At 37.9% G+C, this 22,025-nt stretch overlaps 1 protein-coding gene across 3 annotated transcripts in view; it reads left to right on the forward strand.

Moving 5' to 3' along the window:
• MELK (maternal embryonic leucine zipper kinase) overlaps window positions 1-21,325 on the forward strand; it is a 143,259-nt gene extending 121,934 nt beyond the window's left edge. For all 3 annotated transcript variants that reach the window (XM_004457268.5, XM_004457270.5, XM_004457269.5), the window contains 5 exons: window positions 12,273-12,504; window positions 15,778-15,874; window positions 17,401-17,569; window positions 19,214-19,317; window positions 20,806-21,325. In XM_004457268.5, coding sequence (XP_004457325.1) covers window positions 12,273-12,504; window positions 15,778-15,874; window positions 17,401-17,569; window positions 19,214-19,317; window positions 20,806-20,983 — 780 coding nt within the window. In that variant the 3' untranslated portion in view covers window positions 20,984-21,325. The remainder of the gene's footprint in view (window positions 1-12,272; window positions 12,505-15,777; window positions 15,875-17,400; window positions 17,570-19,213; window positions 19,318-20,805) is intronic.
• The last annotated feature ends 700 nt before the right edge of the window (window positions 21,326-22,025 follow it).

Raw genomic sequence — 22,025 nt, forward strand, 5'->3', positions numbered from 1 at the left:
GCCTCCTCCCTTTTCCTGTGTAGGGAATAATTCCACTCCCCTCTACATCTTCAACAACCAGTCCAGGTCAGTAGAGAGGGCGATTGAGAAGGTCAGATCTCTTTAGTCCCTTGCTGGTTCTGAAGGCAAACAATGGTGTGACCCAACCCAGCCTGGAAGGGCTTGTGGGACACAGCAGACCAAATTTGTAGGTCAAAAGCTAAGTCAGCCGTAGCCCGTGTCTTTCTTGCTCCCCTTTCCTGGGGAGGTGGATCACTGGGGCTCCCTTTGTCTATAGCTGCTGGCCGCTTGGCCTGAGAATTCAGACGTGTCTATAGGGCAGGGGTGGATGCTGGCTGTCGCAGCAGTTTCTTTTAATTTACTGTTTTGCTGTTGCGATTCTTCTCCTTTGCCCCTCTTTCTTCTTGACATTGTCCACCCTTCCCCTGGTATGCTAAACCTTAGAAGATTTTTTTTCCAGGCCATTTTTTTTTTCTTCTTCTTCTTTATTTTCTTTTAAATGTTCCAGGCCATTTTTGCCTGTCCTCCAGCTATTTTTCTTGGAGAGAAGAAAGTCCAGTGTCTTTCTAGTCTACTATCAACCTGGAAGTTCCCCCATTACTTCTTAAATAGTCTTTTTCCTCCTTTCTCTCCTTTACTTCTGGGATTCCCATTATCTGTATATTGGTATTTCGATATATCACATTTTTCCGAGGGCCTTTATTTTCCTTCATTATTTTTTCTTTCTGTTCTTCTGACTGGATAATATCAGTTGGCATATTTCCAAGTTTGTTGACTATTTCTTCTAGTGCTGGAAATGCTATTAGATGTCCCTAGTGGATTTTTTTTTTTGTTTCAATTATAGTGCTTTTGAACTCCAGATTTTCTATTTGATTCTTTTAAATATTAATACTTTGTTTCTTTACTATACTTTCTACTTTGTGAGACATCATGCTTTCCTTTAGTTCTGCAGACCTGATTTCTTTTAGTTCTTTGCACATATTTAAAATAACTGACTTAAAATCTCTGTCTGGCAAGTCCAACATTTGGGCTCCCTAAGGGACTTTTTTTTTTTCTTCTCTGACTAGTCTTTTTCTATTAGAGCAGTTAGGATTTACAGAACAATCATGCATAGAATACAAAATTCCCTTGTATCACCCTATTATTAGCATCTTGCATTGGTGTGGTATATTTGTTACAATTATGAAAGCAAGTTTTTATAATTGTACTATTAACTATTGTCCATGATTTACCTTAAAGTTCACTGTTGGCATTGTGCAGTTCCAAGGCTTTTTTGATTTGTTTTGTTTTGTTAAGAATGGGGTGAGGGATGCCTTTTTCTTTTAAATTAGAGATGAGTTTACAAAACATTTGTGCATAAAATACAGAATTCCTATATTCTATACCATCACCAACACATTTCATTGGTGTGGAACATTCATTACAATTAATGACAACACTTTAAAAAAATAATTGTACTATTCTTTTTTTGTTTTTAAAGATTTATTTTTTAAAATTTATTTCTCTCTCCTATCCCCTGTTGTCTGCTCTCTTTGTCCTTTCGCTGTATGTTCTGTATCTGCTTGCACCCTTGGTGGCACCAGAAAACTGTGTCTCTTTTTTGTTGTGTCATCTTTTTTTTTTTTAAAGATTTATTTATTTGTTTATTTCTCTCCCCCTCACCCTGGTTGTCTGTTCTCTGTGTCTGTTTGCTGCATCTTCTTTGTCTGCTTCTGTTGTTGTCAGTGGCATGGGAATCTGTGTTTCTTCTTGTTGCGTCATCTTGTTGTGTCAGCACTCCGTGTGTGCGGCACCATTCCTGGGCAGGCTGCACTTTTTCTTTTGCGCTGGGCGGCTCTCCTTACGGGGCGCACGCCTTGTGCATGGGGCTCCCCTATGCAGGGGATACCCCTGCGTGGCATGGCACTCCATGCGCGCATCAGCACTGCACGTGGGCCAGCTCCACACGGGTCAAGGAGGCCCGGGGTTTGAACCGTGGACCTCCCATGTGGTAGTTGGACGCCCTAACCACTGGGCTAAGTCCGCTGCTTGTTGTGTCATCTTGCTGCGTCATCTCTCTGTGTGTGCAGTGCCATTACTCGGTAGTCTGCACTTTTTTCGTGTAGGGCGGCTCTCTTGCAGGGCATACTCCTTGTGCGTGGGGCACCCCCACGTGGGGGCACCCCTGCATGGCACAGCACTCCTTGTGCGTGGCAGCTCTGCACATGGACCAGCTCACCACATGGGTCAGGAGGCCCTGGGTCTCGAACCCTGGACCCTCCCATATGGTAGGCGGATTCTCTACCAGTTGAGCCACGTCCGCTTCCCTGTACTATTCTTTAACAGTAGTTGCCTTTGTTATAGTTGATGGAAAATTAAAATACTTCTATCATGCATTATTTACATTAAGTGTAATTTTCTCATATGCTACCTTATTATTACCACCTTGAATTTGTATCATACATTTGTTATATAATTCATGAATCTTCTTATTCTTGTATTTTTAAATATATATTTTTTAATTAGAGAGATTGTGAGTTTACGAAACAGTCATGCATAATGTACATAATTCCCATACATCACTCCTCCACTAGCACCTTATACAGTTGTGGAATCTAAGGGACCATTTTTATTGGTTGCTTTTTTCCTGTGTTTGGACCATACTTTCTCGGTATTTTTTGCATGTCTATATCTCATCAATTTTTTGTTTAAAAAATGGACATTTAAATAATATAATGTGACAAGTCTGGAAATCAGATTCACTTTCTTCACCAAGGGTTTGTTGTTGCTGCTATTTGTTGTAGTTTGTGCTTTTCTGATTATTTATGCATCTTTCCATTTATTGATTGGCCAGTAGTGTTTCCTATTTAATACATGATTTTTTTCATGTCCTTTGCCCATTTTGATTGGATTATTTCTTTTTTGTGTATCAAATAAGTGTTGTTTTTAATTTTTTTTTTTAAAGATTTATTTATTTATTTAATTTCCCCCCCTCCCCTGGTTGTCTGTTCTCCGCTCATTCTTGGGCAGGATGAACTTTCTTTTGCGCTGGGCGGCACTCCTTACGGGGCGCACTCCTTGTGCGTGAGGCTCCCCTACACGGGGAACACCCCTGCGTGGCACGGCACTCCTTGCATGCATCAGCACTGCACGTGGGCCAACTCCACACAGGTCAAGCAGGCCCAGGGTTTGAACCGCGGACCTCCCATGTGGTAGGCGGACACCCTATCCATTGTCTATTCGCTGAGTCTTGTTTCTTTGTCCGCTTCTGCTGTCGTCAGCGGCACGGGAAGTGTGGGCGGCGCCATTCCTGGGCAGGCTGCTCTTTCTTTTCGCGCTGGGCGGCTCTCCTCACGGGCGCACTCCTTGCGCGTGGGGCTCCCCCACGCGGGGGACACCCCTGCGTGGCACGGCACTCCCCGCGCGCATCAGCGCTGCACATGGCCAGCTCCACATGGGTCAAGGAGGCCCGGGATTTGAACCGCGGACCTCCCATGTGGTAGACGGACGCCCTAACCACTGGGCCAAAGTCCGCCCCTATTTTTAATTTTTAAAGGAGTTGTTTGTTTACAGAAAAATCATGCAGGATGTCCAGAGTTCCCATATTTGTCCTTTCTCACACACATCTTAATATAATCTTTTTTTTCCCTCTCTCTCTCCCTGTTCCCGCCCCAGTTGTCTGTTCTCTGTGTCCATTCGCTGTGTGTTCTTCTTTGACCGCTTGTATCCTTATCAGCGGCACTGGGAATCTGTGTTTCTTTTTGTTGTGTCCTCTTGTTGTGTCACCTCTCTGTGTGTGCGGTGCTGTTCCTGGGCAGGCTGCACTTTCTTTCCCGCAGGGCGGCTCTCCTTAGGGACGCACTTCTTGCACATGGGGCTCCCCTACGCGGGGGACACTCCTGCGTGACACGGCACTCCTTGCACGCATCAGCACTGCACGTGGGCCAGCCCCACACGGGTCAAGGAGGTTCGGGGTTTGAACCTGGACCTCTCATGTGGTAGGCGGACGCCCTATCCATTGGGCCAAGTCTGCTTCCCTTAATATAATCTTTTTTTTTTAAGATTTATTTTTATTTATTTCTCTCTCCCCCACCCCCCAGTTGTCTGTTCTCTGTGTCCATTTGCTGTGTGTTCTTTGTCTGATTCTGTTGTTAGTGGCATGGAAATCTGTTTCTTTCTGTTGTGTCATCTTGCTGTGTCAGCTCTCCGCGTGTGCGGCGCCATTCTTGGGCAGGATGAACTTTCTTTTGCGCTGGGCGGCACTCCTTACGGGGCGCACTCCTTGTGTGTGAGGCTCCCCTACACGGGGAACACCCCTGCGTGGCACGGCACTCCTTGCATGCATCAGCACTGCACGTGGGCCAACTCCACACAGGTCAAGCAGGCCCAGGGTTTGAACCGCGGACCTCCCATGTGGTAGGCGGACACCCTATCCATTGGGCCAAGTCCGCTTCCCCCCTTAATATAATCTCGATTCTAATCTTTTTTTGGTTATGTTTTGAAAATGTACTGTCTGAGTTTGTGACTTTTCTTTTACTTTAAATGACAGAAGTCATTAAGTTTAATGCAGAAGTTGTCAGTCTTTTCCTTTGTGGTTTGTAATTTTTGCGTTGTTTTAAAGAAATCTTTCCTTGTCCCAGAGCTTTAAATGTATTTGCATGTATTTGCTTCTAAAAGTTTTAAAGCTTTCTTTTCACTTTAAAATTTTTAATCTAATGGTGTTTCATTCTATATGGTAGGGAGCAGATGTAGCTCGAGTGGTTAAGCACCTACTTTCCATATGTGAGGTCCTGAGTTCAATTTCTAGTAACTCCTAAAAAAAATTCTATATGGCATGAAGTAGAGAACCATTTTTTCCCTCATATAACCAATTGTACTAGCACCATTTGTTGAAATATCCATTCCTTCCCCATTGATTCACAGTGTCACCTCTATCATATATCATGTTTCCTACAAGTGTGACTCTGTTCTGTTTAGTTCCACTAGTTTATTTGTACCAATACCACACATCTTAATTTCTGTCACATTATAATACTTTTTATATCTCACTGGACAATTTCCTCTCATCTTATTATTGTAGGAATGTCTTGGGTATTTTGGCCCTTCTCATTTTCATATATATACAAGCTTCACATACACTCAAAAATTGGAAATATATTAAATTTAAGGCTCAATTTGTGAAAAATGGAAATTTATACACTATAAATCTTCCTATCCATAATCAGAGTACACCTCTGTATTTATTAGGTCTTTTTTTTTTTTAAGATTTATTTCTTTCCTCTTTCCCCCACTCCCCAGTTGTCTGCTCTCTCTGTCTATTTGCTGTGTGTTCTTCTGTGACTACTTCTATCCTTATCAGTGGCACCGGGAATTTGTGTTTCTTTTTGTTGCATCATCTTGTTGTGTCAGCTCTCCGTGTGTGCGGCGCCACTCTTGGGCAGCCTGCACTTTCTTTCACGCTGGGTGGCTCTCCTTATGGGGCACACTCCTTGCGTGTGGGGTTCCCCTATGCAGGGGACACCCCTGCATGGCACGACACTCCTTGCAGGCATCATCACTGCACATGGGCCAGCTCCACACGGGTCAAGGAGGCCTGGGGTTTGAACCTTGGACCTCCCGTGTGGTAGGCAGACGCCCTATCCATCGGGCCACATCCACTTCCCTATTAGGTCTTTTTAAGCTAATTACTTTCAATAGAAAGTTTATAAATTCTTCCAAATGGTCTTTCCTATCTTTTGTTTAATTTATTCCTAGGTACTTTTATTTTGATGCTGTTGAAAATGGCAGATTTCTAAAAATTACGCTGTCTGGTACTGACATATACATATTAAATTGATTTACTAGTCCTGGCAGTGCTTTATATTAAGCATTTTTCTGTTACTCCCAATTGTAAAATATGCTTCTAATATTTTCACTAAATGTGATGTTCTTTCCCCACCCCCTCCCCACCACCCCAGTCTCTGTAATTTTCAGGTTAAGAGGTTTTCCACCGAGACTTGGTTTGCTAAGAATTGCTAGTTTGTTTTTAAAAACATGAATGGCAATTGCAGAAAAATCATTAGATAAATGTATCTATTGAGCTGATTATCTGGTTTATTCCTTTATTATAGTATATGTGCTATATTTTATTAATAGGTTTTCTATTAAACCAATCTTGCATTTAGATAAACTCAATTTGGCCATGATGTAGTATCTTTTTTTAATTAAAAAAATTTTTAGTAGGCAGTCATAGTATTATCTTTTTTTTCCACATTGTTGGATTTAATTTGCTAATATTTTGTTTAGGATTTTTGTTTCTATGTTCTTAAGTGAAATAGGCCTCTAATTTTTCTTTTTTATATTAATCTTGTCTGATTTTGGTATTAAGATTATACTCGTTTTATAAAATGAATTGGAAAGTGTTCTCTCTTTTTTATTGTCTGGAATGATTTTTTTTTTTTTTTTTTTTTAAGATTTATTTATTTATTTAATTTCCCCCCCTCCCCTGGTTGTCTGTTCTTGGTGTCCATTTGCTGCATCTTGTTTCTTTGTCTGCTTCTGTTGTCGTCAGCGGCACGGGAAGTGTGGGCGGCGCCATTCCTGGGCAGGCTGCTCTTTCTTTTCACGCTGGGCAGCTTTTCCTCACGGGCGCACTCCTTGCGCGTGGGGCTGCCCCACGCGGGGGACACCCTTGCGTGGCAGGGCACTCCTTGCGCGCATCAGCACTGCGCATGGGCCAGCTCCACACGGGTCAAGGAGGCCCAGGGCTTGAACCGCGGGCCTCCCATGTGGTAGACGGACGCCCTAACCACTGGGCCAAAGTCCGTTTCCCTGGAATGATTTTTAAGAGCCGTTAATTATGTGTACCCTGAATAGAACTTATTTATATAACTAGGAGACCTGGAATGATTTGTGAGAAACTTTTTTTCCTTCCCCTTCTCCTCCACCCTGCTGCTTTGCTGTCTGTGTCCATTCATTATGTGATGATCTGTGTCACTTTTTGTGTCTTCTCATTTTCTCCTCTAGGCTTCACTGGGATTCCATCCCAGGGACCTCTGATGTGGGAGAAAGGTTCCCTGTCATTTGCGCCACCTCAGTTCCTAGTTTCTGTTGCTTCTCTCCTTGACTCTCCCCTACATCTCTCTTTTGTTGTGTCATCACCTTGCTGCATTGCTTGCCGTGTGGGCCTAGCTTGCAGCTCGGGCACGCTTTTACCAGGAGGTCCCGGGGATCTAACCCTGGTCCTCCCATATGGTAGATGAGCCACTTCCACTTTCCATGAGAAACTTTAAAACTCCTTTTGTGCTTTGAGAACTTTTTATTATTTCTATTTCTTGTATTTTTGGTGAGTTTTCTTTTTTTAGTGTGCATTTCTTTTAAGTTTGTAAATGCATTGGCATAAAGTTAATAGGAAGATATTCTGATTTTGTTAATAGCTATAATATATGTGGCTAATGGTCCCCATTTCTAATGCTTATATGTGTATTTGCAGCCCTTTTATCTTTTTTTTTTTTTTTCAAGCAGCCAGGGTTTGAACCTGGGACCTCGTATGTGGGAAGCCAGCGCTCAACCACTGAGCTATACTGGCTCCCTGCAGCCCTTTTAATTTCTGGTCAGCTTTTCCAGAGTTTTGTCAATTTTATTAGTTTTAAAGAACCAACTTTTGACATTGTTGAAGTTATGTAATGTGTCTTTATTTCTATTTTGTAGATTTCTGAACTTACCTGTATGTTAGATCAATTGTATTAAATTTGATTGCTCATATCTTCTGTGGTCGTTCTAATTTTTTGTCTGCTTGATCCATAAATTACTGAGAAAGTATAATAGTAATTTGGATGATGATGGTTTATAATTTTCTCCCTGTGTTTCTATTTTTGTTTTATATATATTTAAAGCTATATTAGCATATTAAGTTCAGAATTTTTATTCTGTGAATTGAATCTTTTACCATTCTATAGTGATCCTCTTTATCACTAGTAATGTTTTTCTTCTTGAACTCTTTTATTCCCCTTGCTATAACATAGCTATATTAATTTTCTTTTGTTTGGTATTTGCCTCGCATGTAGTTTTTCCTATTTTTATTTTCAAGCTTTTATGCCTCTGTATTTTAGATATCTTTCTTATAAAACAACATGGAGCTAGATTTGGTATGCAAACTGAAAATCTTTGAATTGAATTCGAATTTAAATTGAGAACTTAACCAACATTTGCAATTACTGAATAGTTTATCTTATTTCTGCCATTTTATTTTGTGATTTCTATTTGTCTCACTTTTTCTGTATTTTCCCTTTTTTATGTTAATTTCCCCCAATTCCTTTGGTTTTTATTTCTATTTTAATATTTACTCCAAATTTTAATATGCTATTTAATGTAACCAAATACATAATTAATCTGTATCTTTCCTCTCCTTCTAAACAATATGAAGTCCTTTGAATATTTACTCTTTGATGACCCCCTCCTAGATGAGATTTTATTGACATCCAGTATTTTAGCTCTATTTTTTTTTTACCTTTTTACTTTGAAATATGTATGGATTCAAAGGAAGTTGTGGAGGTAGTAAAGAGAGGTCCTTTACCCTCTCCCCAGTTTTCTCCAATGGGTATTTTATATAATAATAGTATAATTTTCTGGATCTGTAAATTTTTAATCTCACAAGTAGTCCTTTTTGCGATGTGATACTATCTGAATTTATTTAGATAAATTCACATTTTCTTCTGTTTACAATGCTCCTTATATCTCAAACCTTCATGCTAAAATCATTTTTCTTTTTCTTGAAGTTCATCCTTTAAAAATTCCTTTGGTGGTGGTAAACTCTTCTTTATTCCCTAAAATTGTCTTTGTTTTGCTTTTGTTTTTTTTTGAAGGCAGTCTTCCTGTTTATAGATTTCTGATTTAACAGTTTTTTTTCCTCTTAGCATTTTGAAGATATTATTCTATTCTCTTCTTGCTTCTGTTGTTGCTATTGAGAAATCAGTGTCATTCTAATTGAACTTTCTAGATAGTCTGCCTTTTCTCCCTGGCTTCTTTTAGTATCTTCTCTTGGTTTTTAGTATTCTGCAGTTTTTCTCTCAGGGCCATTGCATTGTACATCTACAGGAACATACAGTACTTGTGTGGTATCTGTGTGGATAGTGTCCTCTAGAATTGTATAACCTGGTAAGTATAGACGTGGAATTCTTTTTTTTATCCTGTTTAGGATTCATTTTGCTACCTATATATGAGGATTCATATCTTCAACCAATTTTGGGAAATTCCTTGAATAATTGCCACAGTTCTTCTATTCTCTATTATCTACTTTTGGAACTTAGAATAGACATTTTAGATCATCTCATTTCATTCTCCATTTATCATGAGTTCTCTTTCATATATCCCTTTTTTTTTTCTCTCAGGGCTGCCTTCTGGATAATTTTTTCATATTTATCTCCCTATTCACAAATTCTATTTTCATTTGTATCTAATCTATTTGATATGTCCACTGAGTTTTTCATTTTAAGCATTACATTTGCTATTTTTAGAGGCTTTTATTCTTTTTAAAATCTATTTGAAAATTTTTGGTAGTCTCTTATTCTTTTCCCATGTTCTCCGTGTACTTTATTATTTTAAACATTAACATATCTATGCTCTGTGTTTGGAGTAAAGTTTTTTTGCATGTAGGATTTGTGTTTGCTATTACCAGGCTCCTAGTGCACAGTCAATTTAGGACTGCTGAATTGATTTTACTTAAATTGAGGATTGACATTTCTAGGACCATGCAGGCTGTATGAATTTAGGCCCCAGTTTAAGTGACGTCTGTCCTATGGTTACTTACAGATTACTAAACGAGACTTTTTTCCCCTGTTCCTCCAGAGCTAATGCCAAGACAGACATGTTTCCTTGCTTACTTCCTTTGCAGGGAAGAATTTTTGTTTATTTCTCCTTTTCATTTAAGTTATAGCCATCCCCTCACCCCCACCCCCAGTTTTGGATCTCATGTACCACCTTCCCAAGACCTAAGGCTTATGTAGCTGTTAAAACTTATGCCATAGGTTACTAGAGATGGTGGGTAAATGCTCTTAGGGACTGTTTCAGCACTGGTTACTTGTCTGTATCATGCTCCTGTTTTTCATGTATAGTGAAGTGATTTGCCCTTTGAAGATTTCCCTTCTTTGCAAGTTCAGAAATACATTTAAGTCAGGTTGACATGAAGCACTCTTGGCAGCAGCTACCGCGGCCATGGCGGCTGCTGCGTCCAAGGCTTGCAGGCCACCCTGGATCGTGCGCCATGGGTGAATTTGATGAGGGAGATTTCACAATAGCAGATTATGTTTTGTTAGAGGATTACATGCACGATAGTGTCTGTGCTCCTGGATTTATAACCAGTGATTATGTTCCCATGACTCAGCTTTACTGTGTTGGGGTGGGTAAGCAGTGTAAAGATTATATTCAAAGTGAGAAAAATGTAGAATTTGACATCTGCAGTCTATGGTGTAGTAAACCAGTTTCTGTTCTGTGTGATTACTGTGATGCCATTAAAGTATACTTTTTCTGGCCACGTCTTTCAACGTCAGCACAGTTCTGTGGTGTCAGGATTGCATCCCTTGCGGAAACTGGCAATTCTCATACTTTTGAAATGAGTTTGAATTGCAACATCTTGAGCTGTTGGAAGATATTGTAGATTTGGCAAAGAAAGTTATGAGTGATTCATTCTTTATTGGTGGCTTATTAAGAATTGGTTATAAAATAGAAAACAAAATCTTGTTAATGAAAGAGGCTTTGAATTGGGTAAAATACACAGGTGATTTAGCAATTCTGCCTTAAAAATTAGGGGCAATTGACAGTTATTGGCCTATGTTAAGCATTTACTGAAAACAAGTATCACGTAACTAAAGTTATAATGGAAAACTGCAATTTGCTTGAAGAATTTAAAACCCAAAATTGTGCTGAGTGTATAGAGTAAGGAGACTAATGAAAATGAAGGGAAATGAGTTCTCCAAGGAAAGATTTGATATAGCTATTATCTATTACACCAGAATCATTGAAAACAGACCTGAAAATCATCTTCTTTATGGTAATTGAGCTCTATGTTTTCTTTGTACTGGACAAATCAGAACACATTCTCATGGTAGAAAATTTGGAAAATACAAGAATTTTAAAAGAAGAAAAAATACTTACCATTAATCCAGCCACCTCAGAAAATACCGCTGTATTAACGTTATTCAGCTTTTAGATGGCTTAAGCCATGGATAAAACCGAGACTATGTAGACCAGAGGAATGCTTAGGTTTGACATATTCCGTTAATGCCACTGTCCTCCACTGGTTCTGAAAAGAGATGAGATGCAGTTGTTTTTAGGCCATTTCCTCTGGCTAGGTCCAGAATTGCAGATAGTATATGCTCTTTGAAAGTAAATCTGTGTGATTTCAAGATCAGATGAGTAGGCTGACAACTTGGCTGGTCTCCTAGGTGCCTATCTGATACCCTGATAGAGTAGAAGGTCATCCCCTTTGCACTGGAAACTCTAGGAGCTGTGAGGCAAACCAGGGTGTTTCTGCTTTGTTTCATGAGTGTTGAATATTAGACACTCGAGGAGGATCATCCTAAAACCCTGCCGCAAAGGGAGTTGAATCAAAGTATAAATACAGAAGCCAGATAGCCTCAGGAGGGAAAGGTCAAGAGCAAGGTTGTGGATCCATCCTTGTACCTCCTTCCTTGAAGGTCTATCTTGTGGTTCAACACGTAAGTTTTCACTGGTGTTGGGTCAAGAGCATGTCATTGTGAATCCTTTGTTCCTTGTTAATCAGCAGTATTAATTGGATTCCTATTAAATGTACCAAGCTTTATGCCAAAGCAAAAAACAAAACATTTAAAGGGCTTAAAAATATTTTTGTATCCAGCATTTCTGTTAAGAGTATTTCAACATGTTCTTTCCTCAAGAGCAGTTCTTTACACTGACTAAACTTTATTGTTTTGGGGAAACAGAGTGGAGTGGGGGCCTTAGGGGTAAGCCACAGCAATCTAGATGTGGGAAACAATTCTTAGGGACTTACAGGTGCCGTTCTCAATAGTATCTAGGATCTGGGTATGTTTGATGAAACACCTTGGCCTGAAACATGTTGAAAATTACCTGTTAATAGAATGCACTGAAGTGATTTAGTAAAGATGTACTAAAGAGAGCTGAATATACATTTCTCAAATTTGCTGATATTGTCAATAATTTCTTTTGATATTATTTCATTTTAATAAAAACGGTGCAAGGTAATTTGCAAATGATTAAAGTATGTTGTAAAAAAATGGGCTTTTCCAGTGTGTTTTATCTAGTAACTTTTTCCCCCGTAGTTTGCCAAGCATTCGACACAATCAAGTGATCTGGAATCTAAATTATTAACTCCAGGATTTTGCAGAGCATCTGCAAATAAATTAAAGAACAAGGAAAATGTGTATACTCCTAAGTCTGCTATAAAGAATGAAGAGCACTTTGTATTGCCTGCACCAAAGACTCCCGTTAAGAAGAGCCAGCATAAAAGGGAAATACTGAAAACACCAAACTGTTACATTACACCCTCAAAAGGTATTTGTTGTGTGGTTTAAGCAGTGGTAAATGCTTTCAAGTTCCATTCTTCTTGCGGTGCTAAATAAGCATATATAGCAGGTCAGAAATGATTAACATTGCTCTTTGAAGTTTCTAGGAGAAGCCAAGCTGAGTTTTTACTGTGTTACTTGTAATAGTTGAAATGAAAGCATATTAGTCAACTTCTAATTTTTCTCAAATGAAAAAAGAAAAAGATTTTATTTTTTCACATTTATGAAATTGAATTATAGCATTCTGGGATAGCAAAGCTGAAGGCAAGTTAGAACTCATCTAGTCCAACTACCTTTTGCACTGCTGAGGAACCTGCAACTCAGTGAAATGAAGTGATTTGCTCATGGTCATTTACCTAGGTTTAGACCTTTCTTGTCCATTAGCCCCCAGCTATGATGACTCAAGGAAAGTCTCTGCTGAGGCTTTTTTACTCACTAGGTCTCCAGTTCTGGTTTCTGGTCCTGTTCTGTGCTGTAGTGTCATTGCCTGTACACCAACCAAAAACAGGGTAAATCTGTGATGCCCTTCCAGATATCTTTATGAAGACATCTCTCTTAATTCCCTTGATTTCCTCAGGTTATTCATTAACAATTATTTCAACCACTTACTTTATAATATCTCAGCATTTTGCTTGCCATTCTCCTCTGGATACATTCTGTTTTGTCAGTATGCATCTTAAAACAGTACCTAGAACTGAACCCGGTTTTCTAGAACTGGGTCTCATCAAAATAAGACAGTAAATGTCATAAGGATAGAGTCTGTGACTTTGGACTTTATTTTATGATGTTTATTGCAGCATGGCATAGTACATAGTATGTGCTGTATTTGTTGAATGAAGGGACAAAATAGAGTATGAAGGAATATTTACTGAAATCTGATCTGATATGTCCCTTTTTCAATTGGCACCTAAACTTTATTAGTTTTTTTTCCCAGCAGTTGTGATGTATTCTTGTGTTAAGACCCTCGTGGGCTCAAATTCTGAAACATTGCAGTATGAACTTCTTTTAAACCATATCCTGCCATTGCACTTCCAGTTTGGTAATGGAGCCAGTAGCCAGTTTGAGGGGGCAACTTCTTATCCATAATAATATTATGGGAGACTTTGTCAGAAAATTGCTGGAAGTCCCATTACTATGTTAGTGACTTTATCTTTTCATTAAATCTAACAATACTTTCCAAAGAAATGTGAGTCTAGTTGGGTGTGATGATAGTGTTTGTGACTGACTGCCTGTGGTGGTTGTGAGGATTCAGTTAGAATGCACCTGCGCATATTAGGGCCTCCGTGATAGCTGATATTGCATATTTTCCCAAGGAGAAGTTTCTTTCTCTATTGTTATTTCTCTCTCTCTCTCTCTCTTTTTTTTTTGGTGGTACCAGGGCCAGGGATTGAACTGCACCCTTGTATGTAGGAAGCCTTCACTCAACCACTGAGCCACATCGGCTCCTCTGAGTTGTTTTTTTTTTTATTTGCTTGCTTTTTTGTTTTTAGGAAGCACCAGGGACTGAACCTGGGACCTCCCATTTGGGAAGTAGGAGCTCAACCACTTGAGCTACATCCACTCCACTGTTATTTCTCTTAATGTACCTAAAATGTCCTTTATGAGTAAGGACAGGGAGATCAGATGAACCTTAGTTCACCTTAAATCATTCAAGGCTTTTTAATTTTTCTCCGTTTGATGCTATGGTTTTTTCCCTTATTAATATTTTTTACTTTATATATAATTTTGAAGGTTTTAAAAACTGGGTAGTTTGAAATTTATTTTTATAATCTTAAAGTGTTATCAGTTTACACATCATGTCCCTGTGAGAAAGATAGTATTGGCCAAAACTATTATGGACCTTTTTAAAAAAAAAACAAAACCAGCAGAGCTGCTTAAGGGAGCAGATGGCTAAATCCACAATTGGTAGTTTCCATTAGCACTTAGTATTTTACTTTTGCTGTGAGTTATTTTTTACTTAAACATTAATTTTATTTTTCTGAATCCTGTACAATCCAGTCGTTGACAGTTTGTTGAAGGGCAACTATGTATAATAGGATATACTCTCAGCATACAAAAATGAAAACTGTTTTCACAGATATTTTCGATTGATCTTATTTTCTTGTTCTTATAAAACCACTGAGAATAGTTACAAACAAAACAAAATCCCCAATCTCTTTGTAAAAACTTGATACCATATTTTTATTATTATGAAGCAAATACTATTTCTAAAGAGTATAAAACTTTTCAATGATGAACAGAAAGTTAACTGATCAGTAATACCTGATTTGTTAATGCAAATTTGTTACACACTATCTGGAATGCAGATACCCTACCTGAATAAAAGACAAAATTCTGGAACATGGAATGTAAGAAATAACCAAAGCTCAGACCTCTTTAGTAATTTTTATCAAATATTCACAGGGAATTGTTCTCTTTTCCTAATAGAGTTGAATAGGGCTATGAATTGAATTAACACTTTTCTTTGTTGAGGTACTGGGGCTGGGAATTGAACCCAGAACCTCATATATGGGAAGCCTGTGTTCAACTACTGAGTCACATTGACTCCCCTGAGTTGGGTTTTTTGTTTGTTTTGCTTTTGTTTGTTTTTGTTTTGTTTTTAGGAGGCACTGGGAACCAATCCTGGGACCTTCCATGTGGGAAGCAGGCTCTCAACCACTTGAGCCACATCTGCTCCCCAATTAACACTTTTTAATACTCTTTTAATTAAAGGCATATAGTGTGCCCTTGTATAAATATAGATTGATTTTGTTTATAGGAAAGAGAATCAGTACTCATAAAATCTGCATATTATTTTATTTAGATTTGTCATGTGGTATTTATATTAAAACCATAAGCCTACCTTTAGTCCTGCAGTGGAACAAAAAGAGCCACACATACAAGGAAAAATGATTTGATTTTAATTATAAATCACACAAATTTCTCTTTTTTTATTTTAAAGAAACTTTAGATTATATAAATGTTGCATAAACAATACAAGGGATTCCTGAATACCCCACTTCTTCCTCCTCCCACACTTTTCCACATTATCAGCATCCTTCATTTGTTACAATTGATGACCACATATTGAAGCATTGCCACTAACTGTGGATTATAGTTTAAGAAATATTTCTTTAGAGAATTGGAACCTTTGACCTGACTGCCCAAGTGATTATAATATTTCTGGGTCAGTGAATAAGATGATGTATGTATTATTGATAGAAATTTCCAAACCATAGTATGTCAGCTACGTATGTTTTTTTTGTTTTTGTTTTTCTAATAGATAGAAACCAGTGCCTAAATGAAATCCCAATTGATGTGCCAGTAAATTCAGCAGAAACAAGCAAGTTAATGATAGGTGTCATTAGCCCTGAGAGGCGGTAAGTGTTCAGTTTTTTAAACTCTTTTGTCTTTAGTATTTGTAGTCTCATTTCCTTTTCTCACATATGATAAACTTGATTAAGTTGAACCACTGTATAGGTTCTGTTAGATAATATAGAAATGTCTGGATGGGGATGGTTTGTGTCCGTTACTGGAGCTGTTGCCACTATCTTCCTCATGGAGTAGAATTGTGAAACTGGTTGGCAGTAGAACTTGTACTTTCACTTAGAAAACGGCTGGGAGGGAAGACAGTGACTCTAACCCCAACCCCCTAACTCCCCACTGAGGCCTATTTTTCCCTACTCTCCCACTAGAAAAGTATAGATATGCACAACAGCAGTATCCCCAAATAGTAAAGATATTAATTATGTTTCAAAAAAAACCCAATCCTTTTGTATGAAAAGTTATGCAGAATAGGTGACCCTTCATTATCTGTTATAGTTATTATTTTTGAAGTAGGATCCATTGTGGGGAGAATTGAGGGAATTGATATAAGATGATGCAATGGAATTATTAATTTTCTTGATGTGATAATTGTATTGTAGTTATGTGGGAAAATATTTATCAAAGATATATGTTGAAGTATTTCAAGAACAAGTGTCCTGGGAAGTGGATGTGGCTCAAGTGGTAGGACCTACTGCCTACCATATGGGAGGACCCGGTTCAACCCCTGGGGCCTCCTGGTGAAAAAGAAGAAGAGAAAGCATGCCTACATGGCAAGCCAGTGTCCACCTGGTGAACCGAGTGCCAATGTGGGCACCTGCGCGGCAAGCCAGTGACCATGTGGCAACCTGAGGGCTCGGCAGCAAAACCAAGTGCCCACGTGATGAGCCAGTGTCCGTGGAAGTGAATCACACAGCAAGATGATAACGCAATAGAAGAAAGATGAAGGGAAGAGTCAAGGTGAAGCGCAGCAGAGACCAGGAGCTAAGGTGGCACAATCGACAGGGAACCTCTCTCCACATCAAAGGTTCCCAGGAACATCTTACTTCTAGAGGAGAAAGAAGAGAACACAAAAAGAGAAATATATAAAGAAGATCACACAGCAATGGGACACAGACAGCAAAAACAGCAGGGCAGGGGAGGTAGAAGGGAAGAAAAAAATAAAATAAAAAAAAAAAAGGACAAGTGTCCTGATATCTTCAGTTTACTTTCAGACAGCTCAGCAAATTCGTTCAAATACTGAATGAATTTATTATCTATTTATATACTTAGAGAAGTAAAAATGTGACAAAATATTAGCAGTTGTTGCATCTAAGAAGAAATGTGGATGTTCATTGTATTGTTTTTTTAAAAAATTTTCTCTATATTTGACATTGGAAAAAAAATTGAGGGGAAAATAGTTTTGCCAAATGGCATTTGGCTATCATCCCAGTGGGAGATGGCTCTAGCTTTCCCTGAGGAAGGGTCAGTTGATCTGCCCTGGCCTACCTGAATGATGCACATCTAATGAACAGGATGAAAGCATGGCCTGTGAAGACCCTAACTGGCAGAGGCCCAGCTTTACTTGTGCTTTTTTTTTAAGGTGCCGCTCAGTGGAACTGGATCTTAACCAAGCACACATAGAGGATACTCCAAAAAGAAAAGGAGCCAAAGTGTTTGGGAGCCTTGAAAAGGGATTGGATAAAGTTATAACTGTGCTTACCAGGAGCAAAAGAAAGGGCTCTGCCAAAGATGGACCAAGAAGATTAAAGGTAAATGAACTGTATTTCTCTAATAGGGGTTTCAGAAGCTGTCAACTGCATCACTTTTTTTTTTCTTAAAGATAAGTATTGAAATAACGAATTATTCAACTAGCATTTTTTATTTACATCTGCATTCGTTTAGTTTATATATAATTTTTAGCATCTGAAATTTGTTACAATGCTTTGAGAATTCAGAGGTAAATTAGATGCAGTTGTTCCCTTCAAGGGACAAATAATTATAATTTAAACATTCAAGGTCAGGTAGAGGGAATAATCACAGTGAAAACATGGAGGCATGGGGCATTTATGGGGAACTAAGAGCTGCTTTAAAGATGGAGACTTAAGCTTAAGTGTTGCACAGAAGAGTCTCTGACACACATATATCTTTGTACACCCTAAACAAATAATTGAATGCATGGGAAGTCAATTTGAACTTTGAGTGTGGTGTGTATGAGAGGTATAGTGAAAGACATGTTGGGAAAGTGGGTTGGGAGGGCCTCAAGGGCCCGGCCAACAAGAGCGGACCTTAATTGATAGACCTATTAGGCTTTAAAAGGTTTAATATATCAGTGGAGTAAACAGTATATTTGGTGGGGAAGAGAAAAGGAAAAATAAGTTATGAGTAGATATAATATCCTCCTTACTCTCTTGGATTCTCTCTGAGCTTTCATTCAAACATTTTAACCAATGTTATTTTTGTTTGGTGGAAGTGGGGGAAGTAAAAGATAAAGGGATGAATAAGACACAGCCCGAGTCCTTGAAGAATTCATAGAGTGGCAGAAGAATTCATAGAAGTGGTGGATGTCGCTTTGTTCTTTTTCATATGGTTGTACAGTTTTCCTGGCACCATTTGTTAAAAAGTCTATTCATTTCCCCATTAAAAAACCTTGGCACCCTTGTTGAAAATCACTCTACCGTAGATATATGGGTTTGTGTCTGGAGCCACAGATTCTTAATTTAAAAAGAGAGGTATTGGGTGTATTTCCAACCTCAGCATTTTGTTATTTACAAAAGGAACTCAAATCTGAAAGACCTAGAAACGAAGACTTTGTTTGATAGTGAAGATACTACTAGATGAGTCAGGAATGAAAATAAACATGTATGAGAATTATGCTCTTAGTGAGAAAGAAATAACTTGACTTATTACTTTTTAAAAGGAATACTTGTTATATTAATTCCCTCAAAGAATGTCATAGAATCAACTCTTAGAATTCTATATAGTCCTTTAAATAATCCAGAAGAAATTAGAGAAGCATATCCAACCAAATACAAACAAAATCGAGGGCATTTGTTTTATCTTCCCACAGTTTACATTTCAGGACTGTTAATTTTTCTGTCATAATGTGGAGAGGGAGAAACCGGTAAAGTTCAAACAGATGGATTCTTGCTATTCAATATTTGTTTATTTCTTAAAGAAAAATATGGGTGTAGTTACTAATAATAGAAATCTCTTCTAGTGCTATCATAACCAGGTTTCCCAAAAGATGGCTGTAAATTCTTTCAATGTTTTTCTTGCAGTATTTCCATTTAAAATAGTACTGTATTGAGGAGTTATAGATCTTTAGATCAGATAGAGAATGTTAGATATTGGGTAGGATGATCTTTGTGTTGATAGAAAGATTTACCTTTCACTGATTCTTTTTACTTTTTAAGCTTCACTATAATGTGACTACAACCAGATTAGTGAATCCAGATCAACTCTTGAATGAAATAATGTCTGTTCTTCCAAAGAAGCATGTTGATTTTGTACAAAAGGGGTAAGAAGCTCCCTTACAGGCTGTTGCATTTATTACTTGATACCTTCGGGCTTTGAGAAAATATGGGTTGATTCCCTCTCTCCCTCCCTGGCAAAATATATTTCTCCCACCTCATTCCAAACATCTTTTGTGGTAGTATAATTGTTCATAATGTATTCTCTTGTACAAGCAATAGAAGTTCTTTATGCACCCATATTGCCACTATTTCAAAGTTAGACTTTTTACTTCAAAATAGGAAAATCTGAACTTTTTGTTGTTTTGTTTAAATCCTCTATTTTCTGCTTTAAGATAATGCTTACAAATTGTAATCTAAATTTATGAGACATCTCAAATCAGGGATTTATATAGATTCCTTCTCTTTATGACTTGCTATTTTACAGGCTTGGGTTTTCAGTACTTTAGGAAATCATCTTAACTCTTAAGTCATCTCTTTTTTTTTTTTTTTTTTTTTGTCGCTGTTGAGTGACCTGCCACCAAATGACTTTTCAGTTATGATCAAACCCCTTTCCCCTCAACACATAATTTAGTAAGTAAGAAAATAGATGATATTTTGTGAAACCTCATAATTCTATAACAGATACAAAGTAATTTCCTTACACTTCTACAAAATAGTGCCTTGTCATGTGCCCTTAAATATTTAGGGAACTGAAACCTAAAAACGATCCTGACCATTGTTTATTGAAAATCATGTAGACAATTACATGAAGCTCTAAAAAATGTAAAAAAAAAAATTTAAATTGGATTTACATGAATTCAATTTATGCAGCTTTTCAGGAATTTTTTTTTCTTTTTTTTTTTTTTTTAATGAGTTTGCGGCTTCATTTATGCTGGGCCTTTCTATATCAGTGTAGGTAACATGTCAGTTCTAATCATAAATGCTATGTGTTTCAACCATGGGAGTGTACCACCTCTGGGGGCTTTCTTTTATATCCCTGCTGTAAAATGTTGTATAGATCATAGTCTCTTATTACTATTAGAAAAACTTCAAAAATACTTGTCCTTCTGACAGGTTAGTGGCTTCATCTTTATTTATACAAAAGACAGAAGTTTCTGATGAGGTACTCATACAAAAACTATTCGTAATCTTCTCTGCACTTTCCTTTGTTGTGAATCTTGTGGAAATGGCTTAATATTCATGGATTACACTGCTGAAAGGGTTGCATAAAGGATGCCAAAAGATTTCTTGAGCATAACGGCATATATAGCTATGAAAGAAGGGCTTTTCTTTGGAGCAAGGGAGAATTCTGATAAAGCCTTTTTCATTCTCATTCTTTCACAGGATCCTAGTTTAGCTTCTGGGAAAACACCAGTCATACTCCATCACCAAAGCATAACTAGGTTTTTTGGAAACTCTGAGCAGTAATACATTGTATAATATGAAATAATGGTTCATTTCCCCCTGGCCACCTTAAGGCTTAGAAACCTCTTGTAATGTGCAGAATATTCATGGTTCTCCTACTAACTGGCTTCTTAACTTGTTTTTCACAGCTATACACTGAAGTGTCAAACACAGTCAGATTTTGGCAAAGTGACAATGCAGTTTGAACTAGAAGTGTGCCAGCTTCAAAAACCTGATGTGGTGGGTATCAGGAGGCAGCGGCTTAAGGGTGATGCCTGGGTTTACAAGAGATTAGTGGAAGACATCCTATCTAGCTGTAAGGTATAATTGATGAATGGTTTCCATCCTGCTGGATGAATGTGGGTGCAATACAGCCTATGGAGACCGGTGTGATTGGCTTGGTTTTAAAGTCTATTGGAGCTACAAACTTGTTCCAAGAGAGCTATCTTAAAGACCATTATATTTTTGTTTTTAAACGAAAGATATTATTTTGTGGATGAATCTAATGCAAGCCCATGTCATTACTTACTGTCTTTTTTAATCATGTGGCTCTGTACCCTAATAACTGTTGACTTTCCTAGATTCACTTCCATATGTGAATGTAAGCCCTTAACTCTGTCTCCTTTTAATGTGTAATTTCTTTCTAAAATAAAAGCATTTATGAATATACCAGGCTTCTCTTCTTTGTATTTGATTGTGATCCAAATAAAACCTCAAATGACTTCCTGACTATTAAGTAGAGACTGTTTGGAGTATGTTTTATCTGTTATCAAATATGCCTTGGGCAGAAAAACAGATAAGAATTCATTTGCATAATTTTTTCCTGTCTCTGATTTAAGTAGGATTTATTGAGATCGTTAACTAAGTCACAGCTGTGGTTACCAGAGTTAAACAACACATTTAATATGTTGAATAAAAGAGTATTGACTTCAGTGTGTTCGGTCAACAATGACAAGTATCTGAACTATGCACCCCCAAGAAATGTTGCTTTATGGTAATTTTCCTTAAATCTCAATGTTGGTCACAAATTTATATTTCTGTTTCATTTTATTGGTCTCTGAAGGACAGAACTCAAGTTATATTTGTATGGCTTTTACCAATTAAATTGGTTGGAGAAAAAATAGCACTATCTCTAGTCAGTAGTAAGGAAAGCATTTTTGTCATTCATTTATTCAATTAACATTTACTAAGTGTTTATAAGCATTAGGTCCTGGGGCTGTAGTAAACTCAAGGAGTTCAGGGTCTCTTAACAGGGGGAGATGCATAAACTAGTATTTATGGTATAGAGGGAATGATCAACTTTACCTGGAGGGCAAAAAGGGATCATTTCTTAGAGACAGGATTTTTAAAATGGTCTTGAAGGATATAC

This window comes from Dasypus novemcinctus, chromosome 8 (assembly GCF_030445035.2).
Source record: "Dasypus novemcinctus isolate mDasNov1 chromosome 8, mDasNov1.1.hap2, whole genome shotgun sequence".
Classification (NCBI taxonomy): Eukaryota; Metazoa; Chordata; class Mammalia; order Cingulata; family Dasypodidae; genus Dasypus; species Dasypus novemcinctus.